A 20064-nucleotide genomic window follows, 5' to 3' on the forward strand; every position below is an offset into this window, starting at 1 on the left:
CTGTCCTGACTCTCGCTTGTCTGCTGTGGAACAAGTGCACATGTGTTTGTGCTTACATACCAAATACATGAGTGAGCAAACATAATACAAAGTTTAAAAAGACGTCGGACTTAGAAAAAAGTGGATCTGTTGATGAGGAACGGGATATTGTTCTCTGGCCTCTGTCTCCGTTGTTGGAATTAGGTCTCTGTTGCTGTGAAGAGACACCATGGCAACTCCTATAAAGGGAAACGTTTAATTGGGGTGGCTTGCGGTTTCAGAGGTTCAGTCCATTATCATCGCGGTGGGGCATGGCGATGTGCAGGTACTGGAGCGGTAGCTGCATACCAAGCATAGGAAACTTAAAGCCCGTCTCTACAGTGACACACTTCCTCTAACATGGCCATACCCACTCCTACAAGGCCACGCCTCCTAGTAGTGCCACTCTCTGTGAGATTATGGGGGCCAGTCACATTCAGACCACCACATCCATGTACACATGCACGGACCCACTCACGAACGCCCCCACTCTGCCCCTGGTATTCAGTGCATCTAGGAAGTTTCATCGCCCAGGACCCTAAGATGAGGATACGCGGTCACGGTTATAGCCTGGGCTACATAGTAAGACTCTGAAACACACTTTAAAAGTCAAGAAAACAGTGTCTAATGAAGGTAATTAGCTTGTTTCTGTATTTGATAGGAAGTTCCCACTGGAAATGGCATAGAAAACTCAGTTTGCTAAGGTTGCGGGTCCATCAGGGTTTGTGGTTACCTCTTCCTGGTCATTGCTGATGTAAGCGCTTCAGTCCACCATAGCGCCTGCCCTTTCGCATGTCTGATGTGTGGTGTTTGAGTGCCCACACCTGTACACACAAGGATGGGAAGAAGGGGCAAGGGATGGGCCGCAGTAAAGCAAGAGGTGGGGTTTGTCCACAGAACCCCTGCAAGGCTGAGCAAGGGCCTGGCCGTCGGCTGGCTGCTGCCTCCTGGGCTGTCGTTTTCGGTAACAGTGTGTGGTTTGAGACAGGTTGGCCCGTGCTGTAGACCCCTGGTTTGCTGTGGGGCGTCGCCAGGGTTTCTGTAGCATGGGAGGCAGGTACAGGGAACAGACACGCGACACCTCTGACCTGTTAGAAGGGAGGAGCACACACTGTGGATTTTGTTCATGGTTCTCAGGTGACAGAGGGAGATCATGGAATACAGTGGCAGGGCTGTGGTGTGTGGCCTGGACTATGGCCCCTAGGGAGGAGGGGGGCGGGCTTGGACCAGATCGCCGAAGAAGGAAACTGGGGTGGCTGGTATGGTTGTAGGGGGGCCAGCCTGGTGCTCAGGAGCATATCTGCCTGGACAGTGTGTTGGAATCAAGATCTTGTGTATTGCATGCACACCAGATGTGCCAGCCTCACCGCAGTGCACTCCAGATGTGCCAGCCTCACCACAGTACACTCGAGATGCGCTGATCCCGGAAGAATGAGGTGGGCCAGGAAGTGCTAAGATTTGTCTCTGGTCATCTATTCTGGAACTCTTGAGTGGTGTGAGCTATTTTCCTAAGATTTTTGGCTGGTCATTTTGTTTTGAACAATTTCTGGGTTACTTCCAAATGCCTGTCCTGTTTCTTTGATGTTTGTTTATTTTTTTACTCTTACTTGCTCCATTGAATCCCCTGAACTCTTGCTTTGGAGCTTATATTTCATTTAAATCACGAAAGTGCATGAAGTCTCAGAGGACAGGTGGGCAGATGTTTATGGACTTGGGAGGGTGCAGGGCTCTCTAGTGGTGGTTTCTACATTGTAGGCCACTTGAATTTCTGTTTTGGATGCAGTGTTCTTGAGAGACCAGTTGGCCATCTGTGTGGTGTTTAGGACATGGAGGCTTTTGGTTGGCTCTGGGTTTTCGTGGTTGTGTGGAGACGCAGGTTGTGTGGAGACGCAGGTTGTGTGGAGACGGCAGGTCCAGGGTCCAGCCACTTCTCTTGTGCAGGAGCCTCTGCCGCCATGGTGGTGTTGATCCACTTGGAGTTGACCTCCCCCGAGCAGTGCACAGGAGCGCTACCCTGTGCCGGCAGTGAGCAGCAGACAGAGCAGCTCTCTCTTGCACTCGGGCTGTGTGGCCTGGAGAGGAGGATGAGCTAAGCTCTGTCTCACGCTCTCACTCTTTCCACTCCACTCCCAGAGATGGCTCCCGCGTTCCCGTGCACCCAGCTGCTTAGAATTGACTCCCTATTACATTTCCCAGAATCCTCCTTGTCTCCTAGTCCCACCTATCTTTGCTTCCCTATTGGCCAACAGTGTTTTTTATTCATCAACCAATAAGAGAGACCTGTTTACAGAATGACACCTCCCATTAGAGAAGGACCATGGTGCTGGGTGGGTGTGGAGAATCACTTTGCAGTCTCCTTGTTTCCAGGGAGACATGGGTGTTAGATTTGAGTTTGTCTCCTGGGAGGGTTTATGAGCCGTGTTTCCCAGAACCTGCTGCCTTTGGTCAGATGACTGAGCTTTGAGAGGAGGCTGTAGATGTCTCAGTGTAAATAGCTTCCTGCCCCAGCAGGGCTCACTGCACCCACCCGCTCCCCTTCTGTGCTGGTCCCGGGACCTCCTGCCCAGTTGGTTTCCTTCCCGAATGTGTTTCCCTGTGGCAGAGGTGCTCAGAGCTATGCACACGGTGACGTCTGTCCGTGTCTTCTGCTGACATGAAGTGTGCTCCTCCACAGACCTGCTTGTCTTCTCCTTCCTTGCAATTCCTGTTCCCAAAGCCTCAGGTGTGAGTTCAGAAGACAGCAAGCAGTTCAGCTTCTCCTTGGGGGTTACCGGTGCCCACGGGTGCCCCCTGCTGCTGAGCCCGAGCCTTGCTGCTCCTGAGGGATCTTACTCCTTGGCTTTACCCCCCACCCCTGTCCCCTCAGCCTCCCCACTCACTCGGCCACGCCATTGGCGATCATAGCTTGCTCAGCAGAGTTGGTGCCGTTGAAGTCCCGTTTTCCAGTGACATCCACAGTGGGCTGCTGGCTGCAGCGGTTCCCTGGCCTCCCTGTTAATCACGCACTCCACAGAGCGGGTTCTCCTCACCCATCTTACACCTTGAGTGTGCTCAGGCCTGGGCCTCTCCTGTGAGATCTCTGACTACACTTGTGGGACACAGATCCCAAGCACATCTGACCCCGAGCCTTTTCCAGTAATGGATATTCAGTGTGTACCACAGTCTAGAAGGCCCAGGCGGCTGTCTCGGCCCATAGCCACGGAGGCTGGAAGCCTGCAGCCGTGGCGTGGCAGGGTTGTTTGTTTGGGGGCCCGGCCTTTGCTTGTCTCTGTGTCCTCACACACTCTGCATTGTGTGCTTGTGTCCTGATGGGCTTTCCTAACGACACCATGCAGATGGAATTATTGCTACCCCAATACTCTCATTTTTGCGTAATTCTCCCCTTTAAGGATGCTGTCTCCATGTTCCAGGTTACCGGGGGCCTTAGTGGAGCTGGAGTTTTAAGGCAAAAGCCTAGCTCCCAGTGCGCATCAGGCCAGGCTCCACCACCCACCCCGGTATTCCAGGAAAAGAAAGGGTATTGATGAATGACGAGGGAGCTGATGTAACGAATGAGAGGAGGGACAGATAAAGAAGGTCTTAGGGGTCCGACCTGGGTTAGTGTTAAAAAGAGGAAGAGCTGAGGCCAGAGGCAAGGAGGAGGTGTAATTAAGTAGTCTGGTTGATCTTTCAGTCAGACCTGGTTCTGCAAAATGGTCCAGAAGCTGTCACGTTGCCACCTCATGCTGCCAGCCCTGCCCTGTTCTAGAGCACCCCTTCCCCCCGTGGCTTCTTCTAGAGCACCCCTCCCCCCAATCACAGGTAAGCGCCCTTCTGTGAGGGGTTGGGGGCTTCTGGCCTGAAAGGGAGCTGAGGTAGGACAGGTGTCACTGCTTTGAGGCGAATGAATTCCATGTCTACATCAAATCAAGCAGGAGTCTGACACACTGGGCCAGTTTTTTCCTGGGTTTTCAACGCTGTGTCAGTCCCAGGACTCTGGGTTTCACAACCTGTTCCCCAAGCACCAGCCAAAGACGTGGTAGCGAGAGGCAGGGAAGGTGGTTCGTTTAGTGACTCCAACCCATTGTCATGTCTGCCTTTGAGTCTGCGCACTGACATGTTAGATTTTACGTGGAAGGCGAGAGGCGCACACGCCGGTCGGGTGTGGTCTCACCCGCCCTGGGCCGTCACTGTCTCAGCTCCAGTGTGTTCTTCCTGCTAGGAGGCCTGACGAAATGTCAGTGTGAACTCTCTTCCCGTCAGACCAGTTCCTCCTCCTGACTGGTGTGAGAAGTCTGGGGAGGTTTTAATGTTTTAGGGTTCATTATTTCAGTGGTCTGATAGCATGAAGTGTCTCTCTGAGCTACCTTCTCTCCTTCCAAGATTGTCACAGGCAAGCACAAAATGAAGGTAAAAATGCAAGGTCATGTGCTTCTGATCACCTTGTAGGCAGTGAAGAGTCACTGATTTTTTTTTGTTTGTTTGTTTTTTGGAGCAAAAATAACTTCAGAGGGTGAGGTGTGGAGTGTGCCTCAGGGTTTCTGTTGCTGTGAAGAGACACCATGAACACAGCAGCTCTTAGAAAGGGAAACGTTTAATTGGGGTGGCTTGCATTTTCAGAAGTTTAGTCCATTATTGTGGTGTGGCGTGGTGCTGGAGAGGTAACTGAGAGCTCTCCATCTTGCACAAACAGCAGGAAGTATTCTGTCTCACTGAGAGTAGCTGAAATCCCACAGTAACACACCTACTCCAACAAAGCCACACCCCTAATAGTGCCACTCCCTTTGGGAATATTTGGGGGTCTGTTTTCTTTCAAACCACCACATGCTGCTTGAAGTTACTACCTGCAATCTCAGCATGCGGGGGACTGAGGTGGGGCAGTTGTGAGCCCCCCCCCAGTGTGAGCTCTGTGGACTTTGCCCTAAAACACCAACCTGCCAGCCAACAAAACACCTCAGGGCAGCAGAAACAGGAATGCACTGTGTTATGGAGGGGGGGAGCGCCCAGACTGGAGGCTGTGGGTCCATGTACTTGAAGTGCAGCCATTGGTCAGCTACCTGTTAAAACGGAACTAGATTTTCCCATCAGTTCTGGTGGGAGAGTGACAGTATTTATGTGAGGTTCTTCAGTGACCCAATTGATCTCAGAGCAGAACAATCTATGATGTCTGCAGTTTCAGTTGACTAGGAAGGCTTGCCCCAGTGATAGGATATTAGTGTTTTGATAAGAGGGGAAAGATTCTCTCTCTCTCTCTCTCTCTCTCTCTCTCTCTCTCTCTCTCTCTCTCTCTCTCTCTCTCTCTCTCTCTCTGTCTCTCTCTCTGTATGTATGTGTATGTATGTATGTATGTATGTATGTATGTATGTATGTGCTCGCCCTTTGATGATATGTAAGACACCATGATGATGGGTTAGCATTTGGCTGGCAGCTTGGAGGCCACAGATGGCAGGGAAGCTTCTCACGGTAAATGTGCTTGGACAGTTTAAAAGATAATTTTGACTACGAAGTTGACTTATTAAGCAAGTTATTGAGTAGTCATTGATGATTTATAGGGAAGTTACCTTAAATAAATACTTTTCTGTTGTTGTCTGATGAAGCCTCCTTGGGTGTTTTCTGGCATTCAGGTCTCCCTTAGGCAGGTTTTTCTGAGGTCAGTGGTCGACCCTCCTCCCCCTCCTAAGTAGTGCTAGCTTGGGCTTCTTCCCCAGAGCAAGGCTCCTCAGACTTCCTTACCCTGAGGCAGATATGAGAGAGAGAGACAGAGAGAGAAACAGAGAGAGAGACAGAGAGAGAGAGAGAGAGACAGAGAGAGACAGAGAGACAGAGAGACAGAGAGAGACAGAGAGAGAGAGAGAGAGACAGAGACAGAGAGAGAGAGAGAGACAGAGAGAGAGAGAGACAGAGACAGAGACAGAGACAGAGACAGAGAGAGAGGAGAGAGCGCGAGCGAGCACACAGACGTGGACTAGGACTTTGTGGCCCAGGCTCCTCAACTTGCCATGCATCGAGTTGGCCTTGAGCTGGGGTTGGTCCAGGCGTGAGCTGCCTCCCAGCTTCAGTTTAAGTTTGCAGTGGTTGCCCTTGGCCCCGGGAGTGGGAATTGTGATTTGTCTTTCTGGTGGCAAGTGTAGTTCTTGGGGTAGCTGTTGTGTGTGTAGACTTTTCCTGTTGCACTGCGGTAGGGGCTGAGAAAGCGGTGAGGAATGTCCGTGCCAGGTTCCGTGTGGGCCGGGCTTGGCTACTCTGGGCACCACGTCGCTGCCTTCACTCTAGCTTTCCTGACTCTTCCTCCTCGTTAGCGTCCCCTTCCTGTGGAGTTTGACAGTGTGGCCTTGGGGGGGGGTTGAGGTGTAGTGAAGGCTGTGGCAAGGGCTCCGGCTGCTTCCCAGGGTGACCGAGTGGACACTGGGCTTGCTCACCTGGTCGCCAAGGCAGGCCAGCCTCTCCCTCTCGGGCCTGTGTTTGTGCAGCGCTCGGTCTGGTCGGGAGGGAGCTGGACAGAAATGGGCCGGGCTCATCTCTCTACATCTTGGCCTTGGAGCTGCAGAGCTCTGCTGTTCTGTGCCTCTGGCTTAAGGAGAGTTTGCTCTCCTGGGTGGATGGGTCTAGGAGGAGAGCTGCGGTGATCTGTGGGAGGACTGAGGGCCAAGGGTGTAGTCACTTGGGTTTTGCTGTTCAGGAAGCAGTGAGGTAATACCTTGCTTCCCTGAGTGCCTGCCGTTGTGCAGCGGGGTGGGGGAGCAGGCGGTGGGGATGGGGTGAGGGCTGGGCTGCCACAGTGTACTCTGCTGTTAACACACCTAAAGCCAGAAAGACAAGAGACAGGGAACTCCGGGCAAACCAGCGCAGAGGCTATGAAGGGATGGAACTCAACATCACAGGGCCACTTAAGGAAAACGAAGTCACGCCTGCCTGTCCAGAGAGAAGGACGGGTTTGTTTCTGGGACCTGGAAGGAATGGCAGCCAGTCTGAGGCAGTCTGCGTGTGAGCCTGTTGTGGAAGGAGGGTTTCTTCAGTGTGTTGGACTGTTTGTTCATTTGAGAGCAGTTTCACACTGTTGCCTGGCTGGCCTAGAATTCACTGTGTAGCCAAGACTCTCCTTGAACTCACCGCCCGGTTCGCAGGTGTTACTCTGCTCGAGCCACCGTACATTCCGCTGGCCTCTCTTCCCCTAAGTCAGCGTACAAGCTGACAGGTTTTGCTTGTTGTGGCATCTCCACACACGTCATTATACTTTGATCTTGCTCGTCCTTCTACTTAAGTTTCTGGAGGCCCAGCCAGGCCCTTCTCCAAATAGCCATGACAGCATGATTGCTGAATAAATATCACATTGTCTAAGACTTGCTGCCTCTCCCTGGCCAGCCGGGACTTGCCTTCATATGTTAACAATCCATCTTAAGAAAATACTAAATTCAGGTGGTAGAATTTGCTTTAAATTCTAAAAGGACCTTCTGCTGATGGAGTTTGTGCATCAGAACCTCCCTGACACTAACATGTGGCTAACATGTTACCTCTCCTTTGGTAATGAGGACTACAGTCGCATGCGCACGCACGCACACACACGCACACACACACACACACACACACCGTGCCTGGCGCTTCCATTTGCTGTAATGTTGAGATGGGTCTGAAAAAGGAATTTTTCCAGGTTAAACCACAAAAGCTCACTCCTTGTGGGCACCGCGTGGTGGGGGAGTGAGTGGGGAGGGGACTTGAGTGGTTGGTGCCTGTGAGAACCAAGCCCAGCACTGTTCTGGAGGGACAGGAGCTCAGAAAGGTGCTTCTGTGTCCACCCCAGCCCCAGTGAGTACAGGAGCCCCCACAATGAAGTCAGCAATGGGGACTGTTGTCGTCAGGGTACTGGTCACTCTGGTTCCCAGACCTGCCGGTGTGCAGGTTCCTCACAGGAAACTCGCATGTGTGAGGGTGGCGTGGCTTCTAGGGAGCCCTGGAAGGCAGAAGACAGCATTGGAAACTCTGGGTGTGCCAGAGACTGGTGGCCTCACGTTCTGTGAGCCCAGCGGCGCAGTGCACCCCCCTTTGCTCATGGGGACCTGGAGAAACTGGGGTGTTAGGGTCGGAGGAAACGCAGTGATGATGGTGGACAGGAAGCGAGCTACACACAAGCCCTGACTTAGCTCCAGGCCCTCGACTGCACCGTGTGAGGGCGTCCAGTGAAGTGGTTTCAAGACGAAAATGCCCTCAGCCCTGTTCTCCAGCAGGGCTCCAGGCCGACCCCGCCCTCAAGACCACTAGGAGGGTTTTCTGTGCATAGTGGTTTTCTATGCACTTGTCATTTGTACACTGTGTGTGTGTTTATAAAATGTGTAAGTCCACAATAATAACATGCTTAAATACTTTTCCTAGTTTTGTTTCAAAACTAACTCCCCCTTTCTTCTGTTTTTGTAGGACACTAAATTGTGGATAATAATGGAATATCTTGGTGGAGGCTCCGCCCTGGATCTGGTAAGCATCACCGTGGCTGTTCCCACCGTTGTAGCAGGAGTTTTACTTGGTCTTAGTGATAAAAGTCTGGAGTCAGATAGTATGGCGTAAAGGCTGAAAGATCAGAGAAGCGGAGCAGCCAGGCACTAGAGCTCTTCCTGGCTGCCTGCCTGTCTGTACAGACCTCCAGACTCTATGGCTAAGTAGTGGCTCACGCCGGCCTCAGATCCTCAGGCGAGCTTTATTTTTTAGAGCACAGACAAGCTGTCACCACACACCGTGGTCGTACAGCACACTCCTTGGGCCGCTCTTAATCATTGTTGGCTTGAACAGGGAGTGCGTGTCCATTTCTCTTCTTCTGTAAGGAAGCATGAAACTGTTCCTAACCTGGTTTTGTTTCTCAATGCAGAACTTAAATTGAAGGGCCCTTTTGAAAGCACTGGGGGAGAGGACTGTTTCTTTATAAACCAGTAAATTGATCTGTGGCAGCCATGGAGGCTTTTGCCTAGATTTGATTGATTGTTTTGTCTGTGAGCACTTGGGCAGTGTATTTTTCAGACTGAAATCATCAACCTCTGGTTGAGTAACTGTTACATAGCCACCATGGTTCTTTTCTGTTTTAATTAATTTTATGTGTATGGGTGTTGTGCCTGCATATATGTCAGTACACTGCTTCAGTGCCTGATGCCTGTGGAGTCCAGAAGAGGGCTTTGATCCCCTGGAATTGAAGTAACGGGCAGTTTTGAGTCTCTCTGAAGGTGCTGGGGAGGGACCATGTCTTCTAGAAGAGCAGCAAGTGCTCTTAATGGCTGACTGGTCTCTCTAGCACTGCTGTCATGGCTTTTACTTCAGATGGGAACGGTTCTCAGCATACGCTCGTCACATTTCCCTTCCCAGAGTCAGAGACAGAATGTGAGTGCTGAGGTCTGGCATTGGGTGCTGGAGCAGTGACCGCAGGGTGTTGCATGAATGGCCACCGTAGATCTTGTCAGTGCCCGCGGAGCAGGCGGAACCCAGTCTTTTGTCTTCCTCTGGACTCGCCCTGTAGTGTACACATGGACCCCCAGAGAGGGCGGTGGGAGGTAGGAGGAGATGTTTGTTGCAGGCTGGGCGTGGTAGAGCGCCCACAGATAACCAGCCCCATAAAGTAACTGTCGTCTTGAAACACTGTTGCCCAGCACCTGGATTCTGTTTCCATCATGTCGTGTATTCAAAGTAGTGTGTTTGGGGGCTGAGGAGATGCTCAGCCAGCAAAGTGCTTCTGCAAGCATGAGGACCCGAGTTCTCACATGAAAGCCTGGCACCAGAGACGCACGCTCATATCCCTGGATGGCAAGACACAGGCAGGCAGAGCCCTGGGCTTGCTAATCCGCTGGTCTAGCCAAATCAGTGTGCCTGTTACCAAAACATTACGGTAGAGAGGGTTACTGAGGATGACTCCAGACTAGCACAGGCTCGCACAAGCGTGTACACACAGCACATCCATGCACTCTTCTGACCCCTGTGCATAGTAGGCTTGTGAGTGGGGCCCATTGCCCAAACCCTTCATTTTAGAAGCTGAAGCTGAGTCTCTCATGAGAAGAGAGTGAGGTGAGGGGTAAGAGCAGAAGGAAATCTCACACAGGTTTTCTAAAAGAAGAGCTGCCCCCCAGAGCAGTTTCTCTCTTACACTACCAGCACCAGGTGGGTTCCTGAGAGGAAGACTTTCTAAAACGACATGTCTGCAGGAAGCCAATACCCTAACCCAGGGAATTGCACATTGTTGTAAACCGTAAGGGTTGCTCAGTATGTCGTTCAGAGTGAAGATTTCACGGAAAAGTTAATACAATACACGTCTAAGCTGTGATACTAAAATGGGAGGGGGCCGAATATATTTTTTGGCCCTTTCTATAGATATCCACACTGCACAAAATACTTTTCACGTTTTCACTCTTGGGGGCAATAACAGGAATGTAGAAAATTACTCTCACTTTCTGTGCAGTGAGATTTGCCGTCATCCGTATAGATTGAGTTTGCGGCACACACAGGGCTGCTTGCCGGGACCTTGTCTTCCTGGCGGCCGGCAGAGAGAGCAGTTCTCTCTGTGTCTCTGAGTGCTCCCGTTCAGTCTTCACACTCCGCCGCAGTAATTAGATTACCTGAGTTGGTGTCTGTGGAGGGTTAGAGGTCACCATTGGAGGAAAATGCAGAGCTGACTGCTTTAAGTTTTAGACGCTGCTTCCTGGTCCTGGAGCCTATCCGCCTCCAATTGACTTTCTCTTTCCCTCCTCTACCACGTCCCTGCCCCCCAACCCTCAAAGAGGAAAGAAAGAGTGCTCCTTAGTGGGTATGGCACTTATGTACTGAATATTGAAAACAATCAGGGTCGTTTTGAGAGGAGGTCTTCATGCAGGTTCCTGGACGAGTTAATACTAGAATATTGCCGTGAGTCCGAATGCGGTGCTGTGTAGCTACATGGGGTCATTTCTTTGAAGAGTTGAGACTGGCTTTCTGTGTGGTCTGTGGGAATTGATGTAGAGTTGTCCTGTGACTACAGGAGCTCTTTCTGAGGGTTGCAGCAGGGGAGGCAACTGTCCTGGAGCTGCCACAGCTTTGCTAGAGAAAGGAAACATTCACCACCGAGTTCTAGATCCAGTATCAAAGACACACTGACAAAGAGCAATGAGTATAAAATATGCATATGTTTGATGTTTGAATGTGCTCAACCTGTTGACTTTCATTTAAAATTAAATCATACAAATCTTTGTAGGACACCCCCCCCACTCGAGTTCTTGGGCATTTACTCTGGACTCCACTGTCCATCATCTTGGTCCAGCTGCCTCCAGAGTGCCTGCCATGACTTAGGGGAGCACGTTCATGCTCTGCAATCCAGGCCTTATTAACTTGCTGTGGCTTAGTGTCTCATAGCCCAGTCCATACACAGGGCAGAGCAGCTGCTCTTGTGTGGAGGTCATACATGAATGTGCGTGCGCGCGGGCACGCGTGCGCGCACACACACACGGATACATACGCAAACACATGAACACATGCATGCGCACCCCATGACTGCACACACACTCGAATGCACGCACGCACGCACGCGTGCACACACCTCTATTCTTATGCGGAGCCGCACTCACCGATGCACAGGGAACAGGAAGGCGAGGCAGGAAGGGAGGGAGGGCTGGATGAAGGTTAGGGAAGCTCTGAGAGGGAAAGAAAGGCTTTAGCTGAGTGAAAGGTCAGGCAGTCTGCTGCCAGAGAACGAAAGGGCCGGCCTGGAATCTAATTATGAAGGAAGCTGTTTAAAAGGCTTACCTAATCAGGGTGATGTTTGACAACCTGAAAAATGCATGTACAACATGGTTTTGAAAACAAAAGATGGAATCTGAGGGGTATTCAGGGTGAGCAGCTGTTGGCACTCCCCAAACAGCATTTCCCAAAGGATGGGAATGGATTTCCCTCCCACACGTACGGTCACTTAGGGCTTTCCATAGTCTTGTCCAGGGTTAAGATTAGGAGATGACATGTGTCACATTCCGTGTTGGGAACAAAGTCATTAGACCAGATGAATGCTTCTGTAGACCCCAAGAAGATGGTCTGTAGTTGGGTAGTTGTGTGCGCTGGTGATCTGTCTAGCAGGGGGAGAATGGGGTGTGTGCGTGCGTGTATGTGTGTGCGCGCGCTCGCGCGTGTGTAAGGGGAAAGGTATCAGAAGTTAATCTGTAGACGGGATAGAGCCCATTTCCCCGTTGTAGTTACCTTTCTGTTGCTGTGATAAAACACGACGATCAAAAGCAACTTAAGGAAGAAAGTTATTTTGGTTCCAGGGTGAGTGTCCGTCACAGGGGAAGACACCACATCAGTAGGTGTGGAGGCAGGAGCAGGCGGTGAGGGGTGGGGGGTGCGGGTGTGGCCGCGTGTTGCTGGTCTTGTGCTGGATGAAGTGTGTCTGCAAACTCAGAAAGCTGCGATCCCTGAGGAGTAGACATGGAGGAAGGAGGCGTGTTGCATGTCTACATGTTTCAGACCATGGTCTTTGGAACAGGGGTTTGAATTATCTTTCCTGGGGGGAAAAGGCTCTTGGTCAAATAACTGGAAACAATTATACCCTGTAGAGCAGCATGCGTCATACTGTTGCCATCTGAGCAGTGTCTTGGTTAGAATTGGCAATAATTTCTGGGAAGGCTAGTGGACACAGGCAGTTTGATCTCTGTCTCTCTCTCTCTCTCTCTCTCTCTCTCTCTCTCTCTCTCTGTCTCTCTCTCTGTCTCTGTGTGTGTGTGTGTGTGTCTCTGTCTCCCTCTCCTTCTCTCTTTCTCCCTCTCTCTCCAGCTGAAAGTTCCTTGTACTTTCTCTTCTTTTCTGCTCTGTTCTGAATGACGAAACCTGGAGAGGCTCACATGGTAGGCAGCCAGAGAGGCCCCTGGCTGGCCTTGGCCTTTATAGTTAGACCAGAGAGGCCTCTGGGATGAGCCAGAAGGCGGCACCAGGCATGAGTTGGGCTGCGCTGGTCAGTGTTCTTTAGATGAACACCTTACAGAGTGAAGCTCTCTGTGTATACAGAGGGGATCTACCAGAATGGCTCTCCTATCATGGCTGCCTTTTAAGGACTGGGATTTCAGGAGCGAGCCAGCACACCTGGTGACACGAGTTTCCTGTTAAAGACAGGTCTGTGCCTTCCCTTTGAGGCGTGTGAGCTTAGAATAGAATGGTGTTGGTTGTCTGTTGAGCAAGTCTTGCTTCTCCTGACTTAGTGGACTTGGTCTGTAAGCTGCTCTGACTGCTGACTGTCTCTGCTAGCTCAGTGACGCTCTCCACAGGTGAGGATGGAGGGACTGTGTGGTACGAACGGAGATCAACTCCATCCTGTCAGCTTCTTTCAACAGGCATGTGTGCACGTGACATTGCTTCCTTACAACTTCTTAGGAGAACTGATACTAAGGAGTCAAGCCACTGCTTGCTCCCGAGTAGGGCTTATTAATAAGTGTTTGTGTGTGTGTTATATAACACATTCTGAAAGTCGAGGGCTTTTCTTGCGCTTTCCCAAGCTGGGCCTTAGATCTGAAAATGCAGATCTGGGAAGTTCTGGTGAGAGGGGTAGCTTAAGGAAGGAGTGGGCTCACACATTTGTCACAACTTGTGCTTTTGGTGGTGTGCACCAGCCCTCAAGGTCAGCTTACAGGGCTACAAATATTGGCAATGGGCTTTTGAAATACCGTCCCGCTGATACGGGGCTCGCCTCACTCAGTAGCGTCTCCATCTCCATCCATCCACCGTCCCGACTCTTGGCCAGTGCTTTCCCACTTAGCTGCATTGCAGGCCAGCAAACAAATTTTCTGTAGTTGTCCCCTCCTCATCCTTTGATAGATTTGTCTGTCTGTCTGTCTGTCTGTCTGTCTGTCTGTCTGTCTGTCTGTCTGTCTATCTATCTATCTATCTATCTATCTATCTATCTATCTATCTATCTATCTATCTATCATCTATCTATCTATCTGGACAGGGATTCACTATGTAGACCTGACTGACCTTGAGCTCACAGAGGTCTGCCTGTTTCTGCCTCCCTGGTGCTGGGATTGAAGGCGTGCGTACACCACAATGCCTGGCCCTTCTATAGATTTCAGTTGTTTAGCTTTATGTGACTATATCTTTCATTTTAGTTACCCTGTCTGCTTAGCGTGGACTCTTATTTCTTAAACCCTGCATAAGATGTGTGCTGAGCGGCCAGGCGGTGGTGGCGCACGCCTTTAATCCCAGCACTCGGGAGGCAGAGGCAGGCGGATCTCTGTGAGTTGAGGCCGGGCTGGACCAAGATGCGTGCTGAGTGGCTAATGAGTGATCTGTTTTTCTTGTTAGTTAGAACCTGGCCCTTTAGATGAAATTCAGATCGCTACCATATTACGAGAAATTCTGAAGGGACTTGATTATCTGCACTCTGAGAAGAAAATCCACAGAGATATTAAAGGTAGGAACTACTCTTCTTTTTTTCATTTCTTTGAAGCACCTGAAGTGGTGGAGCCTTCCGTACGTCTCTCCTGCCCTCTCTGACTGTCTGTGGTCAAGCTGGACTCTCGTGAACCCCAGGGCACCTTGCTGTTACGGGCCCTTGTACCCTGTGGGGAGAGCATGCCTGGACTCCCAGGGCGAGCCTGGGTATAACGGTGTGTAATGATGTCCCCTGCTTGGCTGTCCTGCAGCGGCCAACGTTCTGCTCTCTGAGCATGGAGAAGTGAAGCTTGCCGACTTTGGAGTAGCTGGCCAGCTGACCGATACCCAGATAAAAAGGAACACCTTCGTGGGTACTCCCTTCTGGATGGCGCCCGAGGTCATTAAGCAGTCAGCCTACGACTCAAAGGTGAGAGCCTGTGCTGTGGACCCACCCACGACATCCTGATGCATGTCCCTTTCATTTCTGCATGCGTAGCCTTCCTTCTGTACCGGAGGTGGGTTGTAGCGGTAATCCTGTGACCTTGGCTAATGTCGGCTTCCTTCTCCATCTCCCACTATGCCGTTGGCTACCTCGTTCTTCCTCCCTTAGTGACTGTACCTAGTGTGTGGTTGATCTGGTGGCATGCTGTGCCTGAGAGTGGGGGCAGGGGACAACAGTCACATGCATAGACTTGGGGCCCCTGCAGCTCATTTTCCTCTGTGTGGCTTTCTCGCTTCTTGCTACCTTCATGGCTCTGCCTGGGGCACCGCCAAAAAGGGTTGCCGGAACTTACAAGGTTAGAATGACGTGTGGCTGGAGCTGCCCTGCACACTGCCGGGGAGAGAGCTCCAATCACTGAGCTCCATTTCTGCTGATCCCACGTTGGTGTTGCACGCTACTAGCTGAGAAAACTACCAGTAGTGCTAACTTTAGTGTCTGTGTGTAAGCCAGCCTTGTTTGGTGGCGGGCTGAAGTGCAGGGCTGGGGTGGTGGTGGTGCCTCTGTCCCTCTCCCCCTCTCCCCCTGCTGGGTAGCACTGGTATTTCCCTCTGTGTGGGGCTTTAGGTGGTGTCTAGCTTATGCAGCCCTCCTGCCTCTCAGCCTTCTGAGTGAGTGCTGGAATGACCGGCCACAAGGCCTAGTGTTTTCAAATGGTCTGTGACAACAAGCAGACGAAGCCTGACCGGAAGGTGCGAGTGACGATTATGTTCATGTGACAATTATGGTCGTGTGATGATGTATGGAGGAGCATTGGGTTGATGTTTTCCATGTCTGTGTGCAGCCATGTTTCATAATAAACACTCTGCAGGACTGGTAGAGCGTGTGCCAGCGTGCATGAGGTAGTAGGTCCAGACCCCAGCACTGCAAAGCAGTTCAAGGAAAGCAGAGTGGCTGCTTTAAGCTATGGGCACGGCGGTCGCCCCACATTTCCTTCTGTAAACACCTCCCTTGTGAATAGCAAGGGGCCGGGATCATGGGAAGCAGTGGTCTGGTGTCCTCAGCATTGAGACCAAGGCGCCCTCTGGATCTGAAGGGCTGTGCCTGGCGCCGGGGCTGCTCAAGGGGTGACTCCCAGGCAGCTCCTCCTGCCCATCGGCTCCTTGTGCCGCCACAGCAAGGACTGCACAGAGCACACCTGACAGAGGCACGCTGCCTACCGTAGACGGTCAGGAGCGTAGGGTGGGTGTTTGCCTCAACAAATCTGCCCACTTGCTTTCTGTGTTGGGATTATGCTTTCTTATTAGTGTTTCTTATTAGTCCAAAATAGTTGTCCTCTTCAGAACCTGGGACTGAAACACACTCGCATACGTGCACGTTCCATGTCTTAAAGGCATGCTCCGTGTCTTAAAGGTGCTTTGGTCCTTGTAGGCAGACATCTGGTCCCTGGGCATTACAGCAATAGAGCTGGCCAGAGGAGAGCCGCCACATTCGGAGCTGCACCCCATGAAGGTGTTATTCCTCATCCCAAAGAACAACCCTCCCACGCTGGAAGGAAACTACAGCAAACCCCTCAAGGAGTTTGTGGAGGCCTGTTTGAACAAGGAGCCGAGCTTTGTGAGTACACCCCCTTTCTGCGGTCTCAGCTGGTTTGAATTTGTTCTGTTGGGATTGTTCTAGTCACCGTTAGCAGCTGTCTCCATGAGCTCACACATCTTCGCAAATGAGTTTGATTTCTTAAAATTATGCAGAGACTTTTGTTATTGCCATTTTACCTTTTAGGGATATAAGGTGTAATTGTTCTGTTTCAAGTTTTCCAGCGTCTGGAGAATACTCTCCGTAGTACTGGGGTAGGGTCGTCAGTTGTTTTTACTATTCATAGAGAAACCGGCTGTAGACTGGAAAACTGCTTTGGTAATGGCAGAGGCTGGCCTGAAGACAACGGAAGTAAACTTTGTTTGCAGTTGTCGTGTGCTGGGAGGCAGACTCCTGTGACCCACCCATCTCCACCTCCTCCCTGTCCCTCAGTGGCGGCAGAGCCCGTGCATTAGCTGCTGTGAGCTTTGCCTTTTCCTTTGAAAGCAGCCTGTGGAGTGTGTGTCACATGTAGCATCCTGTGTCCTTGTTTTGGGTTTCTTAGAGCAGAGTTAGCTGCCAGCAATGTTTCATTGAACTTGAAGAGTATCCCTGAGGGGGTCCCGTGACCTCTTGTCTAAAGATGGTGAGACAGGATGAGTTTTACAAGAGCATCATTTAGTTCCCTAGGTACCAGTTCTGGCAAAGGGATTGATGGGATCGTGGCTGCAGGTTGAGGGCAGCCTGTCTGTCAGCCTCTGGTCACGGGGTCGGGTATTGAGTGGTGGGTGTGGTCTTGCATGCAGTCCACTTGTTTGATTGCTCAAGGCACAGGGCAGCACAGTATGTTAGCACCCGGGAAGAGACCGAGTGTGCACACATCTTCTAGAGCATGTCCAGTTCTCATTTATTCCCAGGATACACCGCTCCATCTCGGCTGGCCCCTGGACCTTCAGACAAGAAGGTCTGCAAAGCTAAGAATATGAGCACTTGGGCCGCTTGGGAGTGTCACAGTCAGAGAATGGAGACGGGGCGGGAGGATGGCTGAGACCACCCGGGTTCTCAGTTGCTTGGAGAGCGGTAGGCCACCCGGGTTCTCAGAAATCATGGCGAGAGGAACATGCTGTTCTTACCAGAGAAAAATGTTGGTTATCTGGAGCAGGTGGGACTGGTGTGCCTGGCCGGCACCCCTGGTTTTGCTGTCTGTCCTCGGTTGGTCCACTCTCTGTGCTGAGGGAGCTTTGTGCCGGAAGGTGGGAGACCACTGACTAAACTGGGTGTGCCGTGTCCAGGTGGTAATCCAGCTGTTGGCCGTAGACACTGGGGTGGGGATAGGTTCGCACACTGACTTTTCTAGATTGGGAATGCTCTCCTGACTCCTGCCCCAACCTGTTCTAGATGAGTCCAATTATTGAGTTCATTTTAATTTGTGGTATTAGCCTAACGCTATAGGAAGTCATGAAGAACATCTATTTCCCTTAGTCAGCATTTGTCATGAGGTGCCATGTAACCCGGGGATGCTCTCTCAGGCAGTGCTCACAATGCTCTCTGTAGAGTTACTGGCGAAAGGACTCTTGCTTCCATTGTATGGTTCTGGTAGAATATTTCCTTCCTGTTGGAATCTCTGCCGTCACATTTACCTCATGCCTGGGCATGGGTGCGGAGCGACTCTTCTGGAATGAGCCCGAGGGCTCAGAAGTAGAGCCAAGTGGCCGAGTGGGCAGTGATCAGGCGTTTCAGTCCAGCAGTCTGGCTGCCCAGGTGGGATGAGTAGAATGCAGAAGAAACGTCTGACGATTATTTGGGCGTGTGTTTCCCAGAGACCCACTGCTAAGGAGCTATTGAAGCACAAGTTCATAATCCGCAACGCAAAGAAAACGTCCTACCTGACGGAGCTCATCGACAGGTACAAGAGGTGGAAGGCGGAGCAGAGCCAGGAGGACTCCAGCTCGGAGGACTCGGATGTGTAAGTGGCCCCGCCCGAGGGCCTTGCGTGCCTGCGTGTGTGTCTGTGCAGTGAGCCGTATCCCTCCCCTCTGGACGGATGCTGAGTGTTGTACGCATGGCCTTGCTTCGGGTTCTTGGGCGCCGTGCATTGCCATGGAGTTTGAGTGAAGTCTGCATAATTAGGAGCATGCGCAGAGTTGTGGTGTGGCTTCCTTCTCTCCATTACCCCCTGCTCTAGAGGTGCCGACGGACAACGTCCTCTTATGCAGTACTGAAGGGAAGAGAATGCTTGTTGTCAGGCCCCCTGTGGGGCAGTTGCTCCCTGACAGTGGGTCCCCCAGCACCCACATTGTGGTGACTGGCACTCTCCAAACAGGAGGTGGAGGGAGGGTGGCTTGGCTGTCTTGTAAGAGAGAAAGGAGGCTCCTGGGGGCCTGGCTTGTCGTCCTGCACCCCGTAGCCTAGAGCCAGCATCACGTCCCCATGCCGGGACAGCAGACTTCAAGCCTGGGACCCATCGGGTCTGCGGGTCGAGACCACTGAGTGGACGGTTAGAACGTCATCGAGGGGCGAAGAGAGTGGAGGCAGGGCTGGGCCAGGCTGCGGCAGACAGTAGGTCTGCGTGGAGGTCCCGGCCCGTCACCTCAGCTAACCCCAGCTACCAGGCACTTCACATTAAAGGCTCGCTGAAACCTCTCAAAATAAAATGTGCACCAAGTGCTGGCATTGTTGCTCAGGACCTGGCTAGCATGCTGGGGGCCCTGGGTTTCATCCGCAGTGAAGGGTGTGGGTTAAAGGAGGCAGGGAAGGGTGTTGTTCCAGGTCTCAGCACCGTGGGACGTCATGTCACAGGGGTATGTAGGCCATGTTGGAATTTGAGCTGCTATGGGATTTGAAGAAGACGCATAGCTTAAACAATTGTTGTGGGCATGGGGAGCAGGCAGAAGACACAGTCTGACATTTGCCCTGCTGTAGAAAAGATCTTGGAACTGGAGCTGTGAGGAGGACGGCGTTACTTAAGGAAAGGGGTCAGGGCCTGGAGTCAGCCTCTAGGAAGCCGCCATCGGAGGAAAGCGGGGTGTGGGGGTCAGGCAGCGCAGCTGTGGCCCTGTTGGTGGGGAGGATGGAGGTAACACAGCTGTGATACTGCGTCCCTGCTGCTGAGGATCGAGCAGGCCCCGGGATGAGCAGGGAGACGACCCCTTCTCTGACGCTGTAGAGCAGTGGGGTTTTGGTGTTGGCACACAGGGGCTGTGGAGTTGGGGAGAGCGAATGAGAGGGTGGGTAGAGACTTGTAGCTCCGTGTGGCCTAAGGGGGAGCAGAGGCGAGCAGGGTACCTGGGAAGAGAGTGAGTTCAAGAGGGACAGGGAAGTGGCAGATGGGCACTTAGGGGCACAGCAGCGGTGTGGCCCCTTTTTGTGGAGGAGGCGGCGGCAGAACAGCAGCAGTGTGTGTTAGGAGCACAAGGACAATCCCAGGAACCACAGCCCTTCCCGTCTTGTGATGCCCGGCGAGGCTTCCAGACTCAAGGACATGGCGACTGAATGTGACTGGGGCTGGGGTCGGGGGTGAGGGTTGTGCGGCTTAGCCCATGTTGGTGACTTTGGCGGAATCTCTGTGTTAAGGGAGACAGACGGCCAGGCGTCTGGAGGCAGTGACTCTGGGGACTGGATCTTCACAATCCGGGAGAAAGACCCCAAGAATCTGGAGAATGGGACTCTCCAGCCGTCAGACCTGGAAAGAAATAAGGTAC

At 52.0% G+C, this 20064-nt stretch overlaps 1 protein-coding gene across 1 annotated transcript in view; it reads left to right on the forward strand.

Moving 5' to 3' along the window:
- Stk24 (serine/threonine kinase 24) overlaps window positions 1–20064 on the forward strand; it is a 43872-nt gene that overhangs the window by 16699 nt on the left and 7109 nt on the right. The window contains 6 exon segments of the mRNA XM_040744540.1: window positions 8407–8463; window positions 14278–14386; window positions 14619–14776; window positions 16220–16405; window positions 18184–18329; window positions 19937–20060. Coding sequence (XP_040600474.1) covers window positions 8407–8463; window positions 14278–14386; window positions 14619–14776; window positions 16220–16405; window positions 18184–18329; window positions 19937–20060 — 780 coding nt within the window.

The sequence above is a fragment of the Mesocricetus auratus genome, unplaced genomic scaffold (assembly GCF_017639785.1).
Source record: "Mesocricetus auratus isolate SY011 unplaced genomic scaffold, BCM_Maur_2.0 Super-Scaffold_2245, whole genome shotgun sequence".
NCBI lineage: Eukaryota > Metazoa > Chordata > Mammalia > Rodentia > Cricetidae > Mesocricetus > Mesocricetus auratus.